General features: G+C 40.9%; 1 protein-coding gene across 14 annotated transcripts in view; it reads left to right on the top strand.

Annotated features, from left to right (window-relative positions):
- The window catches only part of ptk2aa (protein tyrosine kinase 2aa), a 204,457-nt gene that overhangs the window by 140,165 nt on the left and 43,227 nt on the right, over positions 1-21,065 (top strand). For 10 of the 14 annotated variants that reach the window (XM_036567576.1, XM_036567582.1, XM_036567581.1 and 7 more), the window contains 7 exons: positions 2,823-2,963; positions 3,392-3,469; positions 4,299-4,406; positions 7,749-7,866; positions 8,273-8,303; positions 9,305-9,369; positions 14,244-14,333. In XM_036567576.1, coding sequence (XP_036423469.1) covers positions 2,823-2,963; positions 3,392-3,469; positions 4,299-4,406; positions 7,749-7,866; positions 8,273-8,303; positions 9,305-9,369; positions 14,244-14,333 — 631 coding nt within the window. The remainder of the gene's footprint in view (positions 1-2,822; positions 2,964-3,391; positions 3,470-4,298; positions 4,407-7,748; positions 7,867-8,272; positions 8,304-9,304; positions 9,370-14,243; positions 14,334-21,065) is intronic. The other 4 variants (XM_036567577.1, XM_036567578.1, XM_036567585.1 and 1 more) reach the window with 1 other exon arrangement.

Here is a 21,065-nt window from a genome sequence, read left to right as displayed (position 1 = left end):
CGGGGAAGATAGATTTGTGGCACACGTGAAGGCCGTGCGTGCAGCAGCACTACGATGCATGCTCCGTGACCCTGCAAAACATACATGGACAGATGCTTGGCTCCAAGTCAGGGGTGTTCCCTGACCCCTGGGGTCATCGTTGAATCCACTGTGTGTGTGTCTGTGTGGGTTGGATGGGGGTGTTCTTCTGCCGAGACCCTTTTTCTTTCTGCCTGGCCGAGATACCCACACCATATCCCCCTCCCCCAAACTCTCCAGAGACTATGCATGTGTTGAAGAGTAACACACCATCCCCCCAAACCTCTGGACTGTTTGCATGTAACCTAATAGAGTGGTCATGATAGGGAGTAGAAGAGAGCAGCGAGCACCTATTTGATCTTTTTTATGGGCACTAAAGGGTCACTGCCTCTGATTAGTAAATTGAGAGTCACGTTTTAACACCAAAGTGAAGTTTGCGACTTCTCAATTTGTTTGTCTGATACCTGTGTCCCATATACACATGCCTCTGACCGTCAGACTGCTGGGACTGAGAAAACATTAGGCACTTCAGTACCAGCTGATCCATGGCTTGTATTGTGCTCAAGACCCCCAGACCACGGCCTCGTCTGATGCAGCTCACCAAGTAAGGCAGCTTCTCAGATGGACCGAGAGGAAACAGAAGCGCGACAGTTACTCTGCTAGCTCTAGCCTGGGCTAACCCCAAAAGACTGGCCGATCCTTTATGTCCGCTGCTTCGAACATAAAGTGGACTACTTTAAATGCAGCGGGAGGTGATCGAGGATCTGCTGCATTTTCATTTTCATTTGAAAAACGAAACAGACTACTGTGTGTGTGGTTTGCACAGTTTATATCAAGGGTGTTAAACTCACCCAGTAGAAGGGCCACATTTAAAAAATCTCATCAAATCTATGAGTCAGAGAAAAAAAGGGGTTTTATTTCATTTTTAGTCCAGACTTGGGCTCAGTTTCTGAGCAGCTGAGCTAATGTTAAGTGTTTATATTGGCTAAACTGCAGCTAAAACGCATTTTGGTGATACGACTGGCTTGGAATTGTGCAGAATTGTGTAGAATTGAGGTGTAACTGCTGTCCCATAGACTGTTGTTGGGGTAGGAGAGTCAGAGCACATTGCGTCGCAGTGCCTGCTGAGCACTGTAGTGTAGCACACTGTGAAACAGGCTAATAATAACAGAAAATTAAAGTACTTTTGTGGGCCGGATAGGATTGTGTGGCGGGCCTGATCTGGCCCGTGGACCTTTTGTTTGACAGATGGGGTTTATATGTTGTGTCATCTGTGTGTATTTGTGGCATACTGGTATAATGGTTTAGACAAAACTCTTACCTGTGGAACAGTTTCAACCAGTACACCACCCATTACTAGTTACTACAAAGAGAGAAATTTCAAGAGAAAAAGTCTTATTCCTTCGAATAAAAACACATTTACTGCATAAAAAAATCACTTGTTAGAAAGCCAGACGTTGTACATGAACAATGAGGTGGAAAACGTTACAAAATCTGTTGTTTTGAAAAGGTCTGATAGGCCTGGGTCAGGTAGTAGACCTCTAGTGTAGTTTGATTCACCTACAGGCAGAATGTACTGTTCATGTGATGTTACCCTATTTAAGTAAGTAAGTCAAAGAGTATTAAAATTGTTACTGTGTTGTAGTACTGAAAAATCATTAAACTTTGAATATATCATGCAGTACACGCAGTGCTCCCCTGCTACAGTCCCGCTGTGTTTGGATATGCCACATTTACTCCTCACATGCGGTCTCTTTTTGAGTACAGAAGGATTAAAAAGCATAATCTCCGATTCCTAGAAATGTTGTTTTGGGTTCTGGCAGATGACGCGTTTGTTGGCGCACTCAGTTCATGCAGTGGCAGTAATGTGATTTACACACGGAGTTAAATTGCAACCGCTACCATCTGTCAGGTAATAATGTCTGGCTAGTGGACTGAATAGTGAGAATAATCAAATTAGGCAATAAAAGAAATGATTGAGTGCTCAGATGTGGCGTTTTGAATAAGCAACACCGGTCGCCTCCCGCCAGAAGGGTCTCATACAGAGTAATGAAGAGACACTCGTGCGGCCGAGGTCGACCAGAATGAATATTTAATCTCCCTTTCTAGAGCTAACGTCCGATTCTGCGTAAGCACAATGAAACAAATGAAGTGGCTGAATCCACACAGGGGCAGTTGAAAGGGACCGCCTCTTTCTGGCTTGAACAGACCCTTCCCGTGATTCCTCAGGAGATGCTGGAAGAGATACTCAAGTCAGCTTCCTGTCAGGAAGGGCGGGCAGCGCGCTAAGTGACCGCTCACATGTTCCAGCCTGTCTGTGCTGTTGATATGATCTGTGTGTGTCCACTCCTGGAATGCCGATTTACTCCATCCCATTCCTCAAACCCATTATATGTTTGGTGAAAATTCCCACTGTAATTTCCTTCATTCCCGTTCACTTCCCATTCCATTCTCCTGATACTGATACCCATCAGTACCACTACTCCATCTCTACATTCAAGCCCTGTGGTTTTGATTACTAAAGAGGATTATAATGTGAGCATTTATATGTTTAATTAAAAACCAGTCTGTTCTCCACTCAGAGTGATGGATATAAGCACTGAATAGTATTATTCACGTCTGGATACACATTCTCTTCTGCCTTTCCTCGTGTTTGTGTTCATGTTTACAGTACTGAACGACGTGGGCGTATCTTCCACCCAGCTGAGAAGCCCCAGATCTTCCCTTTACTTACACCAACTGATAACTCAGCTTAGCGCTGTCCTGAAATGCTCTTGTTTATTAGTGTTCTCTGCCTGTTGTAGGCTAAAACCTTGCGGAAGCAGATCCAGCAGACGTTCAAGCAGTTTGCCAACATGAACGACGAGCAGAGTATCCTCAAGTTCTTCGAGATCCTCGCGCCTGTGTACAGATTCGACAAGGAGTGCTTTAAGTGTGCTCTTGGGGTGAGTACTGGGGATGTGGGTGGAGGAGTGAGAATCTGGTTAAAGGCGGCTGCTCTGTCTGTAGTGATCTTTCGATGCCCCCTGTTGGCTGTGAGAGGAACTTTGGAAGCAATACTTTGGCAAAATGTTTAATGTCCCCCTTACTCCAAATGTTGTCTGTCTGCCAAGGCATGTTTGGTGCCTTAAGGTTTGCTTCTTTTACTGAAGCTGCTAATGCTGATCACCAGTTAGCATCATGTAAATTACAGAACTGCATACCTGCTCCTAACACACTGACCGCAAACCATGTGGAATTGTTAAGTCATCTCAAATAGACTCAATTATGTGGTGTCTGACTCTGTATGACACACTGTTAATAATATAAATGGACAAAATTCAGGCTTCCGCATGGCGGCTACTCCTGTTTTAATATCTCTCTCTCCCTCCAGTCGAGTTGGGTCATCTCAGTGGAGCTGGCTATCGGCCCTGAGGAAGGCATCAGCTACCTGACAGATAAAGGCTCAACGGTAAGCAAGATCCAGTCTTCCTCACCCTTTACCTCACAGCCCACACATATTACTTACCCAAAGCTTCTCCTTTAATGTTATATGTAGAGCTAATAGCTTTACAAGGTCATTTATGAGAGGTAGAGGGTTGTGTTTCAGTACGCTGTGCTCACTCACGTTCACCCTGTAGCCTCAGCGCACTTCTGTGCTTCCTGTTTGGTCTCCGGTTTCTTAGCCTTTTTGCTTCATGACGCACCTGTAAACCAGAGACTCTCTGGAGTGCTTTCCACATCATTAATCTCAGTCAGGCCTTAGCACTCCCAACACAAAGCACCTGGGACTGTCTATTTTTACTGAAGCCAGAGGATCAGATTTTCTGTTTGTACTTTGTCGCTATGGCTGGGGTTGGAAAATGGGGTTATTTCATCTCCATTTTGTGAGCAGATACACAAATAATAAGTCGACGCGAGTCTGAGAGTAGAATAGATGTGGAAAAAAAATGAATATATTGTCGATGTTTTAATACAAACTCACTTTTCCAAAGGGTAACTTTATATGAGAAGAACAATAAAGTTCTTATCTGTTAATGTAATTAAATCGTATTCCAAGAATTTAATCCTAGCAGGATCTCTTTAATGCGCACACTTTTCCAGTCACAAATTAAGTGTATAGTAATAAACACTGGATAAAAATGCTGTTTTGTTTGACCAAACTGGGTCCAAACTGGCCGTCATAGCAGATGGGGCCTGGCTAACAGGCTCAGCCAGTAATGTTTCGAGTTAGGCTTTAAGTTACGGAATTGAATAACCTAATTAACTTTTTCTGGGCATGTTTTCCTCTTATCTTGCAGCCCACACATCTGGCCAACTTCACACAGGTTCAGAGCATCCAGTACTCCTGTATGGAAGATCGTGACAGGAAGGGTATGCTTCAACTGGACGTGGCTGGAGCGGCCGAGGTACAGCACACCCTCTGTGCTTTATAATAGGAATACTAGTAGCATGTGACGCTGGCTCTCAGTGAAAAGTTGTACAACATAGTACTTCTAATCTAGTTAGTCGGGGACATTTTTATAATAAAGTGACGTATTATAGTGTGTAGTATTTTGTAGTTTAGTATGTTTAACCCTCAGTGCCAGAAAGTCTTTATGGGCAGTTTGTATACTATGGTGGAGTAGTTTAGCATTGTATTGTACAGCACAGTTGATTTTGAGTCAAGTACAGTCACCCTAGACCAGAGATCGCCAATATGTGTCTCTTTTGCTGCCCTGTTGCGGCTCCACAGCAGAATTAGATTTTTAGGTAAAAATAAAAAAATCCTCTTTTGCAGTAAAATAAAGCTCTGCTGATCGTTCAACACAGTTTAACAATAAATGGTCTTAAATGCTGGAGTTAATGTAGAACTGCTAATTCACCCTTTAACCCTGAAGGTTGGCGCGCAGACTGCTGGTCACATAGCAACGCAGACAACAGATGACCTCTTGCCTGGCTAGTAGCTAACGGAAAGGCAAAGAGAAAGATTTAAGACGAACATAATTTGGAGAGGAATGAACTTGTATGCATTTATAATCACTCCAGCTGGTTTCCTGATACATTTAATCTGCAATGAGAAACTGTCAAACAATAAAACATCGCAAAGCTGAAGTCAGCTTGTCGTTCGCCAGCTTCTTGTTTGAATTTTCCCGTTGCACCTTAAATGCTGCCTAAGGCACCAGAATGTAACTGCTGCACCATTTAGGTTGGAACAGGAAAATTCAAAGAAGGAGCTGGCGAATGAGAAGCTCATTTCAGCCTCAGAAAAAGTCGGAAAAGTTTGTGAGAAAAGTGGCTATAGCTGAGCTAAAGCTTTAAGTAGAGCAAAGTAAGTCTGCGTTTTCATTTATATTATATTTTTCAGCCTGTTCTAGGACATTAGCACATACTGAGATGAATTTACAGCCAAGTTGGTGAAACGTTACTTCAGTAAAGTGGACATAAAATGTTGTGGCTCCCAAGGTGGTTTGATTTTTGTTGAAAGGACAGAATGGGTCTTCTTAATGTTTGGGTTGCTGACCCCTGCTCTGGACCAATTTTTCCAGGTTCCGTTGATCTGGAATTAAGTCACAGATTAAGGCTGCGTTCAGACAGCAGAATGTATTCTGGAAAAATCTACGTCTGAACCTCAAGGAATCCGGGAGAGAAGATGGGCAGAAAAAGTCCAGCAGATTTCATTCTTCCTACTAAACCCATGTGAACATTAGTCGCATTAGCACATGTCTTGACCACCACAACCAGCAAGCAAAGTGACATAATACTGTATTTCTACATTAGTCAACAACTCACCAAGCTACATTGGTGTGGGACACTTTTGCTTAGCTAGCCTCAGTGATGGCTACGTAGAAGATGGTAAATATGCCACTCAGTTACTGTTTATCTATGAGCTGAATATTTCTCAAATCGCAAGGGCAAGTAAAACTGTCAGACTGTCCATCTGTGTGTGCGCTCTGTGGATACGTTTTCCTCGCCCTCTTTTTTGATTGGTTATCTCATGAAACATGACTATCTGCGCTTATTTGCTAGTTGAACATTTTTTGACTGGATCCACAACGATCTGTGACAAAAAAAGTGAACAGCGGCAGAAAAACGGGATCCTCTAAAGAACAAGTAGAGCTTGTGGAATCCGCGTCCGGCCGACATAATGGTGTTCAGAGCGAAATATACTCTGCCGTCTGAACTCAGCCAAGGCTGCTCTTTTCCTAAATAGCACTGCCAGTTTCTGCAGGGATTCTCCAGTGATTATTCTGGAACGAGGCTGAATCTGTGCAAATTTTTCTCTGTTGAATTATCCCGGGAGCTGTAGTTTCCGTGTTTTCACACAGTGCACACACGTTCTCCCTCCTTTTCTCTCACCCTTTTTCACTTTGAGCAGTTTTACCCGCTTATTCTTCTTCCTCTGGTGCACATGAATAGATTCTTTTATTTCTGTGCTGTAGCTCTGAACTGATTTTAAAGAGTCAGCTGGGCTGATAAGCAGAGCGCAACAGCAGTGGCTAACACTTGCACTGTGTGTGTGTGTGTGTGTGTGTGTGTGTGTGTGTGTACGTGTACTCGTCTTGCTATCCTTGTGAGGACTATGTGTCCTCACAATGATACAACACTGTGACATTTTGGCGCAAGTGTGAGGACATTTTGCTGATCCTCACTTGAGCATGTTTTGTTTTTAGCACAAATTGTTTTATTTATTTATATATATATATACAACTATATATATATATATATATATATATATATATATATATATATATATATATATATATATATATATATAATTTTGGTTGCTGTTTGGATACCAAGGTTAAGGTTAGGTTTAGGTGTAGTATTACTTGGCTACAGTAATACAAAAGTAGAAATAAATGGAAGTCCTCATTAGTAATGTAAGATAAACGTGTGTGTGTGTGTGTGTGTGTGTGTGTGTGTGTGCGCGTGCTAAGTTGTAAGTCATTATTTAATACATTATTGTGCAAAACTCTTAGGCGCCTAAAAAGTTGTTTATCTCAGTAATGAATGTGTTTTTGCCAATACAATCACCATAAAATAAATACTGATAAACATTACAGGAATATCTGATTTTCCAAAAAGTAGCTTTGTGAAATTTGTGAAGTGGTTTTAAGAGCATTGCTTGGTTCCGGATTTCTCCTAGACGCCTCCAGCCATCATATGGATTTGTTCCATCAACAGGACTCTTGGTTTAACACAGTGAGATATTGATTAGCCGAAGCAGATATTGGATGATAACTAAAAATAATACTGGCCTTCTTTTTTTCTAAACTTTTTGCACAGTATTGTTTATAAAGATGTAATACAGTATAATACAAATGAGAGATATTATAATTTGTAGTCGCTGTCGCATCAACATCTCTGAAATGATAAAATGTTCTTGACTTTAATTTAAAACAAATTTTTTCCTTAGTAATTTTAGAATTTTAGAGCATTTCTGCTGCTTCCTTTTTCTGTTGCATTTTACAACTGATGAAATTTAAATTGTAAAGGCAAAATCGTATGTATAATAAAAACAGGGACATATGATACCATGTTCGGACATTGTATAAAACCAGATGCATGTGTGGAATTAGGGGTGTGTCTGGAGTTGTGGAGAGTCAGGGGTGTGTCTTACTGGCCAGTGCAGTTGCAGCTGACTGGCAGTTGGAGTTGTATTTGCAATTGGTGATGGGCTTGTAGTCGTAGCTGAAGCTGGTTAGTTAGGCTGGGCAGTATAATGACTCATTGTGGAACCGTCTCTGTCTCTTTCCATGCTCTTCCAGCCTCTCACGGTCACCACACCGTCTTTCGCCACCGCTGAGAACATGGCTGACCTGATTGACGGCTATTGTCGGCTGGTGAACGGAGTCGTCCAGTCCTTCATCGTAAGACCACAGAAAGGTAGGTCTTCCTTAGGCTTGTTTACTCCAGCTTTCCTGGAAGGCTCTGGGATGGAAATGACGGGCACTGAGATGCAGCCCCCCTTTTGGCCTGTTTTCTGACTGAATAGACTCCATTGTATCTTATGGCTTAAGCAGAAAGAGCACAACCATCCAAACATCCAGTGTTAAACAGCACAGAAATACATCATCACATAGCTTATCTGTTATCTGGTTCAAAATATGAGCTGCGGTGGTTTAATTTAATTGTATTAAATTGAGTTGAATGTGGTTCATTTTGTGTTGTGGAGCCTGTCAGGGTAAAGCAAGGGAAGGGTGTGGACAGACATTCATGCTTGTCAGGAGAGAAAATTGTTACAGAAATAAAGCTTGTATTTATGTTTTATTTTTCCATTTTTGACCAACAGAGGGAGAGAGAGCGCTTCCATCTATCCCAAAGTAAGTGTAAACTGTTATAAACTCCTCATATTTTTAGAACAATAATCTATTAATTAACAAGCAGTGACTCTACATCACATGCTCAATATAAAACTACAGATTGGCTCAGTGTATGAGAGTTTACGTTGCCTGTCAAAAGTTTGGGAACATTTCTTCTTTTAAAATGAAAAATCTCTTGCTGTAACTTGATGTTAAGTGAGAATAAATGCCTCCTAATTCCTAATTCCTATTTCAATTCTTTGGGTGTGCAGAAATATGGGCACACGTGTTGAAATGACGTTCTGTTGATTTATTTTGTATGATCATTATTTTTTTAGTTAAAATAAGTTAAGAAGTCCTCTACAGTGAGCGCACTTTTAATGCACCTTTAATGAATTTTAATGCACAATTATTATTTATTTATAGCCTGTTTATTGTCTATTAAAATTAAGAGCACTACTACCACCTTTATTACATAAATAAAATCTTTTCCATTTTACATCAGCAGTTAGTATTTTATTATATAATATTATAGTTATTTATAGTCACTTGTTGTATAATGTTACATTCAGTGAATAAATGGAATTTTTTACTGAAGCAAACATAATTTACTCACGTTGTGATCCTAAACAGTCGGCTCCATGTTCTTCAAAGTGTCGTCCTAGTTGTGAAGAGCAGGTTTTGTCTAAATAATGATTTGACAGTTTGCTGTTGCAAACTGTTGTTAAAAACACATATTGAAGCTCTTTGGAACCCAAAAAAGTTTGGAGTTCTGTTTAGTGCTGGTGTCACAGCAAGTGGAGAAAATGGTGTGACATTATGCCGAAAATAGGGCTTTAGATGAAGAAAAATAACAATGACAGATTTGCACTTAATATGTTAAGTTAATGCAAACCGATGAAGGCAACCTGCTCATTAATAAGAGCATTAAACTAGGTGCCCCCAGACTGTTCACAGTCAGTGTATATGTATTAATTCAGGCTTTGAATCTTATTGATGCATGTGTTCAACCTGCATTACAGGCTTGGCAACAGTGAAAAGAGGTTAGAGGCTGTCCGAACAGGAGTGCGCGCCATATCTGTATCAGGTAAGACTGCTTACTTCTTTTAAAGTGACCATTGCAATGCTGTGTTAGATACACTATAGATACACATAACTTTACTTATAAAAGCAGAAACATGTTTAAGGCCAAAGTGGCATTTTTTTCCCTTGGTAGGCAGGAAGTCCTTGATGTTGATTAAATCTTTCAGGGAGGTGAACTCCACTCCTGCCAGCAAATGTCGTCTCACAGGGAGCTGTGGGTGTGAGCGTGCAAAGAATATGCATTCAGATAGATGGGCGAGCGCCAAGGAGACAGCAGGGACCAAAAAGAGCAGAGATAAGGAGTGGAGAGGGAGAGAGAGGCAGAGACTAAAGTAGGGATGGGGTGGTTATCAGTTTTAATGATGTAACGCAGTCTAAAACCTCATGATAATCAAACAGTTTAAATTTTTAAAGAAATAGTTTGGTGCAAAATGAAGAATTTCTGGCTTGAGTTTTCTTGAGAGGTCTCGCTAATGTAATATAGCATCTATAAGCCTGCGTGACTTGAGCCAAAGTGAAAAGGTTCAGCTATACAGTGAAATTTTGTTCTTTTCATAGTTCAGAGTAAGTCATGTTGTGCTCTAAGCCACATTGACAAGTCTGTGCCTCATTAATAAAGAGCTGGACGTGGTCTAAGAGGGGATATATTTAAAGGACAGATTTGGGTGACTATTGACTTGTAGTGTAAGTTAGGAATGTTTGCTTTGTAGCTCCAGCAAAAAACGAAAGAAGCAAAATTTGAGAATCAACTACATCTGGGATAAGTGGGAAAATTGGAAACTATTCCTTTAATGCTTCTAATATCTGTGTATCATTACTGTCTTTTTAATGTAAAAGCCTGTAAAGCCTTTCCCTGCAACACAAGGACAGCAATAATAAAAAAAATAAAAATAAAGAAAATCAAATAAATCTATAATAATGAATCTCAGTGTGTTCGTTAGAAAGATAAAATACCACGGACTAAATTACATGTATTATAGTTATAGTGCGATCAGTCAACAGTAGTAGGGCTGGTGATAATTTCACATTTATTTTAATTGCAGTTGATTTATTGGTGTTATAGTGAAATATGAGGTCTCATAAGGATGTTTGATGACATGCTTAGCAAAAATTTTCAGCAAAACTGTCACGACATCAAAAATGATGGCATTTGTCATGACCGTTACTGTGAGAGGTAACATGGCACTATTAAAGGTAACATAACATGGCATGGTTATGTCAGCGTTACATAGCAGAGTTATGTAAGTTTTTAGGGGGATGCGAGTGGAAAGAAAGGAGAAGGAGAGAGCAGGTGTCTTCCAGACTGCAGCTGGAATGGCCTGTGTTATGCCGGAAGTGCATAGCTGAGCCATGTTGAGCTTCCAGAGGAGAAGCTGGTAGGGATCTCTCTGCACTGTCAACAGGAAGCCAACATCATCTGGAGGCTCTCGGAGAGAAAAATGAGTTATGACGCTCGTATGGAGCAATAGCTGTTATAAACTGATATGGAGGATAGCAGTTGTGTTGAGATGTATGACTCTACTGGTTCTCATTTTTGTTCCCTCTGGTCTCTGCACTAATTTCCTTTTCCATACCTTGTATACAGTACCAATCAAAAGTTTGCACACCCCTAATTAAGTATGTTTTTTAATCTTAATTCTTAGTTCTGATCTATATAAGCTAGTGCTTATTCTTGACAAAGTAGTTCCAATATCGTTTTTGTGTTACTTGAACACCCTCAAACAAGTAGTGTTCTTTTTGAACATCAGTGAACTTCACAGTTGAAAAATGGTGAGTCGGTCCACTGAAATGCGGCTCTCGCTAAAAATAAGCAGCATTTTTTGGGGCTTTTTTTGGTCAAACATGTTTATTAATATAATACTGAAATAATAAAATATTGACATTTGGGCCTAGTTTTATTAACATTAAACCCATTATATTGTGCTGTTTTGCTGTATCAGTTTGTGCTCCCACCCCAAATGATTTGACCCTTCAAGGCCGACACAAAAATGTGGCTATTTCTGCTGTTTAATCTGCTCTTCTCCTTTCATCACACAGCTTCTCAATGCTGTTGTTTTATTTGTTTGATATGTATAAGAGCATGATTTAACAAAGGCAAACATTCTGAGATTTTTACTCTTTTTACCTTTCTGAAGAAGAAAACACATAAATAGGAATCAGTTACACATCAGTTGTGTTTCTAACATTCCTCTGATTACACTTGTTTGTGGTATCCCTGTAAAACATCAACTGCTATACTGCCCACAACTAGACTCATGCATCCTTTACACAGTAATAGGAAACTCTGAAGCTCACAGAAAGCTCTGATTCTACATGCTGACACCTTTCACTGTAACGCTTAACTAGTGGCACACTATAAAAGCCCATATCAGTTGTCAGTGTTCAGAGTTAAATGTGTCTGAACTTTTTACTGGTACTAAATATGAGAGGGGAGCAAGATGGAAAGGGAAAGAGTGAGAGAGAGAGAGAGAGAGAGAGAGAAGGGATGAAGGTCCTGCAGTCAGAAGGGCTTCAGGACCTGGTGAATGTTTGTAGCCAGCGGGCAGCAGTGGCACAGAAAGGCGATTGAGAGGCCGGCCGGGCAGTGCTGCCGTGCTGATGGGTCACAGCTAGATAGTGAAAGAGCTGCTTGTGTGAGGGGCCAGAGATGAGGACAGACTGAGAGAGAGTGACTGAATGAGGGTGAGTGTTGTGCTTCTGTCAGTCTCTGTTTTCCAAAGTTGTGCTCTTGCGTAGTCATAATGGCATGGTCAGTCTTATATGCATATAGGAGGCTTCGTTTACAGTACTGTGCAAAAGTCAGACTCCACTCTTAAGTACAAGTTGCTTGTTTTTCAGGAGATCTTTCTGAGGTGATTAGATAGAAGATAGTCCACTTCAGTAGGGCCAAAGTCAAAGGAAGATAAGTGAAAAATTTCCAAAGCTTGGAAGCATCCAAAATGTAGAGGTCAAAAAATGGTTAAAATCTACAGAGAAAATTGGACTCTAACAACAACCTGCAAGACCTGGTAGACACCAAAACTGCCCCCATCAGATACACAGCACTTAAAGCTTTCATCTTTGAGAGAGAGGAGAAAATCAAGCTGCTTCAGATCTGAAAACATCCACATCCATCCTTCCACTGTGAGAAGACAGCTCAGCGCTATGGGTCTGAAAGGATGTGTAGCTGTTCAAGAAGAACCTCACTGAGAAAAGGAAAAAGAGCATTTTCACCAGAACACCAAAACTGGAAATATGACATATTTAGGTTTTTATGGACTGATGAGTCTCAGTGTGTGTTTGGGAGTGTATGTGTAGTGAGAAGCAGAAAATGCAGTCAACTTCCAAGCCTGAATTTCCCTGCAGATTTCTTTGAAAAAATGAAAGCAGTAATAAATGCCAAAAATTGGAAATGCTAACTAGTGAAAAATGATGGTATGTTTAGTTGTAAAGGCTTCTGTGTGATTTCCTGTTAAATATGTTTTCTGCTTTGTTTTCTGACTCTGAAAAATTAATAACTTGTACTTAAAGGCTGTTATGACTGGAAATCAATTAAATGAAGTGAGATATCTGATTTTGCACAGTACTGCACATTATTTAAATATCCGAAGTTCGCTTCTGATAGCAGCAAAAATATTTTTTGTGATCCGTATGAATTTATAAGCACATTAATATAGCTTTGGATCCCTAGTTGTTTCGTTTTTTGCTAGTGCATCGCTTTCAATCTATCTATTTGTTTTAGGTGATTCATTTGAGGGCTTATAGGCTGTGTTATTAACTCGTTTTAGGCCATGTTTACATTTTAATTGTGATTGAAAATCCGTAAATGCAGTCATACCAGGTTTTAGTAGGTACCAGGTTTTGCTGTTCACGCAAATCCACCATCATTCACATTTAACAGGAAAATCAGTTTTTCATGCCATGTCAGCATCTCTGTAGACTGTGTATGATCAGCAGGTTCAAGATTAAGTCATCACTCATTTAATGGTACGTGAAATGACCTGGAGAATGTACTACAAATTCATTGGTTTGCAAGCTTAATGTAGTCTGGAACCTCAGCGCTGCTTTAGATTAGAAGTAACTTGCTAGTGCACAAGTAGCACACACCACGCCGGCGAGGGAGTGAAAGCTAATATTGCCAGAGTGAAAGTTAAAGAGAACTCTTTTCAGATTTTTCATAATTTCTGTATAAGTCAGTTGATGAGATCTAAGCAGTCATTCAGAGTGTTTTGGTTAAATATAGAAACTTTGATTTCCTTACAGCAGTGGTGATAGGAACCAGGAGTCCACAACCCAAATATAGCCATTTTATTTTCTGTCCAAACCCATAAGAGATTTTACGCGTCTTCTAAGTTTTGTGTGTAATGGTGATGATAAAATCGTGGAAGTTTTCTTTGGGTGCTGTTTTGTCTCACAGCGCCCTCCGTGTGTGTCTCCACCATGAATCTATTTTAAAAATTTTATATTTTAGGCCATAAAACTGTTGTAAGACAGTGTTTCAGGCATCAGGCGAGGTATTTAGAACCATTTCATGTACTAACTTGTTGTGTAGGAACTTTTAGAGGCATTAAACTCTTCAGACGTCTGGTTCCTATCACCACCACTGTGAACAACTCTGACTCATTAAGTTTCAAGTAAGGTTTAGTGATTGTGTTCAGATAATACTTCCTCCTCCAGCTCAGATCAATCCCATACCTTTCTTGTGTGAAAGCAGACCTTGAGTGCTCTTTTAATGTTTCGTCATAATGGTGATTCCATTTTCATGGAAGCTGTTTATTTTCTATGTGCTCTCCATTCTTATTTGACTGTTTCCTGTGTTCTCTTTCCTCTACCTCTGTCCCTCTCTTTCTCGTCTTCCTCTTTCTCCCTCTGTTCCACTGCCCTCTCTCTATTCTGAAGACTCAGCGACTCCGACGCCACCCAAAGCCGCTAAAGCCCGCCGCTTCCTCCTCCCTTTTGTCTTCTGTTCCCATGACTCTCCACCTATGGGTACATGTGGCTGATGTGTGCGTGTGTGTTCTCCAGACTAACACTCTTCTCTGCAGTGCGCACTCACCTGCTCTTCTTCTGCCTCCATGACAGTTCATCAAAGTCCTTTCGTTCACCTCTCTCCATATAAACCCATACTAGCGCTTGGCTTTATTGGCCATTTTAAAATATCTGCATTTCCCCCCATCTTGTTTTTAAAGGAGCATTCCAGCCATAATTTAGGTTAAAGAAGTCAATTCCACAAAGCCAGAGTCGAACATCAATATAAAAGGCCTGTCTGTGATGTGGGTAGACCATGGTAACTCTTAAGGGTTTGTTTTGTGTTTGACCGAATACTCTCTCTGAGCGCTTGTGTGTAGGAACCTTCTAGCATCTCATCATTGTTTTTTGTAGCTGGGGGCTTTTTCAGTCTGGCTTTCTAATGCTGACTTACTTATCCCTAAATTATCTGTGTATGCTTCCACAAATGGATGTAGATTAAGCAAACAGAGATGGCGCCATTTCGATATTCGCTATTGGTATCGACCCGATACCATCAGGAAATGCTAGATCAGATCTTGGAAGCAGACAAAATGAATCTGATTCTGTAATAAATCTAACCTGAATTAAGAATAGCTTGTAGCACAACATAACATTTAGCAAAGTAAAGGAGGTCGTGTGATAAGTAGGGGTGGAAATCGCTACAGATTCCATGATTCAATAGTGTCACTATACTTGATCCACAGTTTAATTCTATTGTGATGTCTAAAGATTTGTGAAATGCTAAGCATTGTGATTTACTGCAGAATATTGCCATTTAGGACTTTTCACTGCAAATTATTTCTCCAATAAGAAAAGATGTGCATTTCGTACATCTCTCTCCAAGCTTTACAGAATTGTAAAGTAGGCTAATCAACATTTTGGAATGTTGTATGTAAATTTACATACGCTGTTTGGTCAAAAGTATGCAGATGCCCCTCCTAATTATAGACCACTGTAGCCGTGTCGTCATGTTGTAGTCGGCGCCATGCTCTTATGCCCATATTAGGAACTCCGGGTCTAAGCTCCATTTCTCTGTGGCCAGAATTAATAGGGTTTTTGAAAAATGGTCTCCGTCGCACCCTGTGTTAAATAACAATGTTCAGAACCCGATACGCTTTGTCCTGTGAACATTCTGCTCTCAAATACCACTGGACTCGTTTGCTAATGCTTGTGATAGCCTGTCACTGTTGCTGCACCATTTAAGGTGGATCAGGAACATTCAAACGAGAAGCTGGCAAAAAAGAAGCTAAATTCAGCCTCGTAGTTTTAACATGGGTAGTATTTTTATAAGGAGTTTTAGCCTTTATCAAAATATCCCACCCAGAGGTTTTATTTACGGGTATGCCAGTAAATATATGCGACGGCAGAACATTTCGATAAGGTAGCACAACTCGATTTGTGACATCAAATCGATGCACAGTAGCTTTAGCTCGCATGTAGCATTATTAGTATTAAGGCTCTTTAACAACCTCATAATTTGGAGGATCCGGTGGTATTCGGGAGAAGAATGTTCACAGGACAAAACGTATCGGGTTCTGAACATTTTTTATTCAACACAGGGGGCGATAGAGGCAATTTTTAGAAAACCCTATTCATTCTGGCCATAGAGAAATGGAGCTTAGACCTGGAGTTCCTAATATGGGCATAACGAGGACTACAGAATGACGCACGACTACAGTGGTCTGTTGTGCTCAGGTGTTTGTCACCCATTGCTAACAGGTGTATAAAATCAAGCACATAGCCATGCAATCTCCAAGACAACCACTGGCAGTAGAATGGATCCACCTCAGTCAGCTGTTAGTGCTGCTATTGTAAAATGGAAGCATCTTGAAGCCACAAAGCTGTAGACCACACAAACTCACTGTGCTTCCTGAAATGGGTTTCCATGGCTGAGCAGCTGCACATAAGCGTAACCACATCGACTGGAGTTGTGTAAAGCATGCCACCACCGGACTCTGCAACATTGGAAATGTTCTCTCGAGTGATGACTCACACTGCACTATGCAGTCTGATGGATAAATCTGGGTTTGGCGGATTGCAGGAGAACACTACCTACTGGAAGGCATAGTGCCAGTGGTAAAGTTTGGTGGAGGAGGGATAATGGTCAGAACGGGCACTAATTTACACAAACTCGAAAATCTTATGGAAAGCCTGAGGCTGTTAACTGCAGAAGGTGGGGCGATCCTCATAGAAGTGTGATGATCAGGTACCCATATACTTTTGGCCATATAATGTATTTAACAGATGCTTCGTTTTATGAAGTGGATATTCAGAATAGACTTAATCCTTGCAAACATCCTTACGTTGTTATCCTAACATATGCCTTCATCCTGCACAGTTTACAGTATCAGAATAATAAAAGAGTCTTGCCCAGTGACTCTTATTGGTATGTTATAGTGGTGAATCAAACCTCATTCTCTTATGTGCTACACAACACTACTGACCATTCCTAGCAATAACTCCACACACAGCAACCTTGATCTTAGCAGAAAGAAACTTCTTGTAGATAAAGACAGAAATGCAAATGCATCGATTGGTATAACAGTGGGCTAAATACATGTTTGAGTATTAATAATTAAATATTAAAATGTAGTTATTTGGGCCTCTTTGTATATTGTGATATACACCGATCAGGCATAACATTATGACCACCTCCTTGTTTCTACGCTCATTGTCCATTTTATCAGCTCCACTTACTATATAGGTGCACTTTGTAGTTCTACAGTTACAGACTGTAGTCCATCTGTTTCTCTGCATACTTTGTTAGCACCCTTTTACCCTGTTCTTCAGTGGTCAGGACCCCCATGGACCCTCACAGAGCAGGTACTATTTGGGTGGTGGATCATTCTCAGCACTGCAGTAACACTGACGTGGTGGTGGTGTGTTAGTGTGTGTTGCGCTGGTCTGAGTGGATCAGACACAGCAGAGCTGCTGGAGTTTTTATACACCTCAGTGTTACTGCTGGACTGAGAATAGTCCACCAACCAAAAATATCCAGCCAACAGCATCCTGTGGGCAGCGTCCTGTGACCACTGATGAAGGACTAGAGGATGACCAACACAAACTGTGCAGCAGCAGATGAGCTATCGTCTCTGACTTTACATCTACAAGGTGGACTGGAGTGTCCAATAGAGTGGACAGTGAGTGGACACAGCGTTTAAAAACTCCAGCAGCACTAAAACTAACACACCACCACCACGTCAGTGTTACTGCAGTGCTGAGAATGATCCACCACACAAATAGTACCTGCTCTGTGAGGGTCCATGGGGGTCCTGACCACTGAAGAACAGGGTAAAAGGGGGCTAACAAAGTATGCAGAGAAACAGATGGACTACAGTCTATAACTGTAGAACTACAAAGTGCACCTATATAGTAAGTGGAGCTGATAAAATGGACAGTGAGTGTAGAAACCAGGAGGTGGTCATAATGTTACGCCTGATCAGTGTACTGTATTGATTTATTTCTCCCACTTCTAGTGATAACAGTAGCCAAACATTAGCATAAGGATGTGTAAGTAGCTCAGTATTATACTAGAACTGTGATTCCTATTTTTAGGTAATCTAAATTTGCACACATCTACACCATAAATGGTACCTCTGCTGTTTTTTTGTGTGAAATGGTTAAACTGAATTAAAAAGCTGTGATACTGTATTAGTCATGTCGAGTGAGCCGGTAGAGTGTGATACATTCACATGGCTGTCTTAGAGGAAGTACTTCACTAAAAAAATAGCTTAGTAGTTTATAAAACGGAAAAAATTTGTATCAGTTGATGGAAAAGTGGCATTGTACCATCTGTTGTGGGAAAACATACAGCTAAATCGTAACAAGACATATATCAGTGTTAAGACTGAGGTTAATGATCCCAACAAAAAATTATGTTTCAGCATATTGTGACTTCTTATCATCTGCTGTCATTAAAGCCAGGTACAAATTGTCCCCAGTTCAGGCTTTTTTTCTGGAAGGCTGTACTTTAATATGTTTCCAGACACATTGTGCCTATTTACGTGTGCTCACAGGCCTCACTTGTTTTTCATTTTCTCCGGATACTCGCTGCATTTCTGAACCCGAGCCCATTTGGCTGACTTTCTCCTGCGTCTGATGTTAATGGAAAATTTGCCGAGGCAGCTTTGCTTTGACGTAGCCCTGTTTTACTATACCTACAGCTCCCCAGCTGAAGATGAGCCGTACGCATGCTCAGATCTCCATTGGAGCTGTTTATTTGATGGGCTTGGACTCGAGATGTAAACTGTTTACTCCACTTGTGGAAGAAGTCCGGCATCTGGTGCTGCTCTGAGGTTGTGTCGGGTGAAATAGTTGTGCTTGAAATAATTTTTTTTTTTTTTCTTAAGCACTTTTAATATACCTTTTTCCGTCCCTGGGAGGAACAGCCGTCCTCTTTGTCTGGCTCCCCTGCCGCTGCTGCTTTGTGTTGCTAAAGTGGACTGAAGCTGGAAAAGGCCTGGCAGGACTGCAGAGATTGAGTTAGCCTGGTTTGCCCTAGAATAGCCCCGGCCTGCTGATTGTAGCCGGGCTGCTGTTGCCACAAATCAGCTGGAGAGGCTTCTGGAGGGTGGCTGGAGCCAGAGCGCTGGAGGCCTAGAGGCCACGTCAACACTTCACTTAGCGTCGTCTCATTGGTAGCTGGTAGTGACCACATTTTTTGGACATTTGTGGTCACACTTAATTTTGATAGTCCTCTATGGCTGATCTGTTATCTGTGCTGTAGTGAACAAGTGAAATTCAGTTGCTTATGAACAGCATTAGGGTTAGGCTTAGGACCAAGTTTAGAGTTAGGTTTAGGTTTTGGTTTGTTTGGTTAAGGGAAGGTTCAGTTAAATGTAATAGTTAATTAGTTAAAAAATAAATTAAAGACAAGGTAATCATCTACAAAACATCTTAAATGAACCATCAAAATCAGGTGAGATGACTTCATTTCAACCTTTGTGGTGTTCTTTTGGTACACTGTGTCCAGTGTCCAAAAATGTCCAGACACCCCTTCTAATTCGTGACTTTAGCTACTTTAAAGAGGAATTCCACCAGTTCCTTAAACATTTCTACATAATTCAATTGCTGAGATGTAAACAAAGTCGTTAAAGAGTGTTTTGATGTGAAAATGTTCATTGAAGTGAAACTTAACAACTCTGATTTCATTTACAGTGGTGGTGATAGGAACCAGGGGTTGCCATGTCTCCAACACAAATATGGCCATTTTATTTACTATCCAAAATGATCAGTGAAGCTACACATGTATAATATGAGTTTTTATATGTAATGTTGGTAATGGTAAACCTGAAAACATAAGTTTTCTTTGGGGGCTACTTTGCCTGCATTTATCGCTCCATGATGAATGTAATTTTTTTTTAAACCAACATTTTAGGCCAAAAATAATGTAAAAGTATCATAAAGTAAGATATTTGGTTCCTGCCACCCCCCACTGTGAACAATTTTGACTCAGTAAGTTTTTTGGAATGGAGTATTTCACACCAAACCACTCAGAATGACTCTATTTACATTTTAACCCCTTTAATTACGCAGACATTTTGAAAAATGGGTGGAATTCCCCTTTAAGGTTCCTCCGTTGCTGCTGTTCAGTTTGCATGAACACACAGCTTGTATAATATCCATAGAAAAGCACTGACCAATGGAATAGGATGCTCTGGAGCAGCTACACATGAGCCTAAGGTCACCATGCCCAATGCCAAGTGCTGGCCAAAGTGGGGTATAAAGCCACCCAGCGTTGGACTGTGGAGCAGTAAAACAGCGCTCTGGAGCACCATCCAAAACATTCAGCAGACGCTCTAATCCAGAGTGATTACAACATGTGCAAACTGTAGAACCCAAAGTGATGCAAAGAACCAAGAGATACCACAAGAATCTATAAGAGAAACAAGTCACAATGTAACTTGATCTAGTTAGACATTAAGAAGTATGACTTAAGTGCATTTTTTAAATAAACCAATAAAACACAGAGGATTGAAGTTGAATGACGTAGTGATTCAGAGATGAAGTATGAACGAGCGCAATGAGGTGTTAACTTGGATTAGAGCCTTCAGGCCACAGTGGAGTACATGCAGTGTGGAGTTCAGGGGCAAGGACTTTACAGCAGCGAGACCTAGCCTTTTGGGCATGTTTGCATTTTAAGGAAGGACTAGTCAGTAGCCCAGAACACTTAAGCTGGTGTGCAGGTGTGTAGTCCTAAACCATGGTGCTGAGGTACTGAGGAGCTTTAAAGCCTGGAATACTCTTGGGATGAGTTCAAGTGGCATTTGTGATCCAGAATCGTCCAACATCAGTGCCTGACCTCGCTAGTGCTCTCATGGCTGAATGCAGTCATATCCTCACAGCAATGTTCCAACATCTAGTGCAAAGCCTTCCCAAAGGAGTAGAAGCAGCAAAGGAGGACAAACTCCTTATTAATGCCCTGGATTTCAGAAAAAAAAAACACTGGATGAGCAGACTTTTGGATATTTAATGGGTCAGTTTAGACTCTTTCACTTACTAGGTGTCCTTTGGCCATTCATTCAGTCTCAAACACCTGGCTACTGCACATCTCCATCTCCTGGCCAAGATGCCTGCACTGCTGTGTGAACAGAAAACATAAATGGTGCTAAATTTGACAGTAATTGAGTTTGGTCTCTAAAGTGTTTCTAAATGGCCACACCCTTCACAGGCTTTAAACCCGGTGGAATCCTCTCTGGATCCCTCAGCATC

Source organism: Colossoma macropomum, unplaced genomic scaffold (assembly GCF_904425465.1).
Source record: "Colossoma macropomum unplaced genomic scaffold, Colossoma_macropomum, whole genome shotgun sequence".
Taxonomy (NCBI): Eukaryota; Metazoa; Chordata; class Actinopteri; order Characiformes; family Serrasalmidae; genus Colossoma; species Colossoma macropomum.
This window is presented reverse-complemented; position numbering and strand designations above follow the sequence as displayed.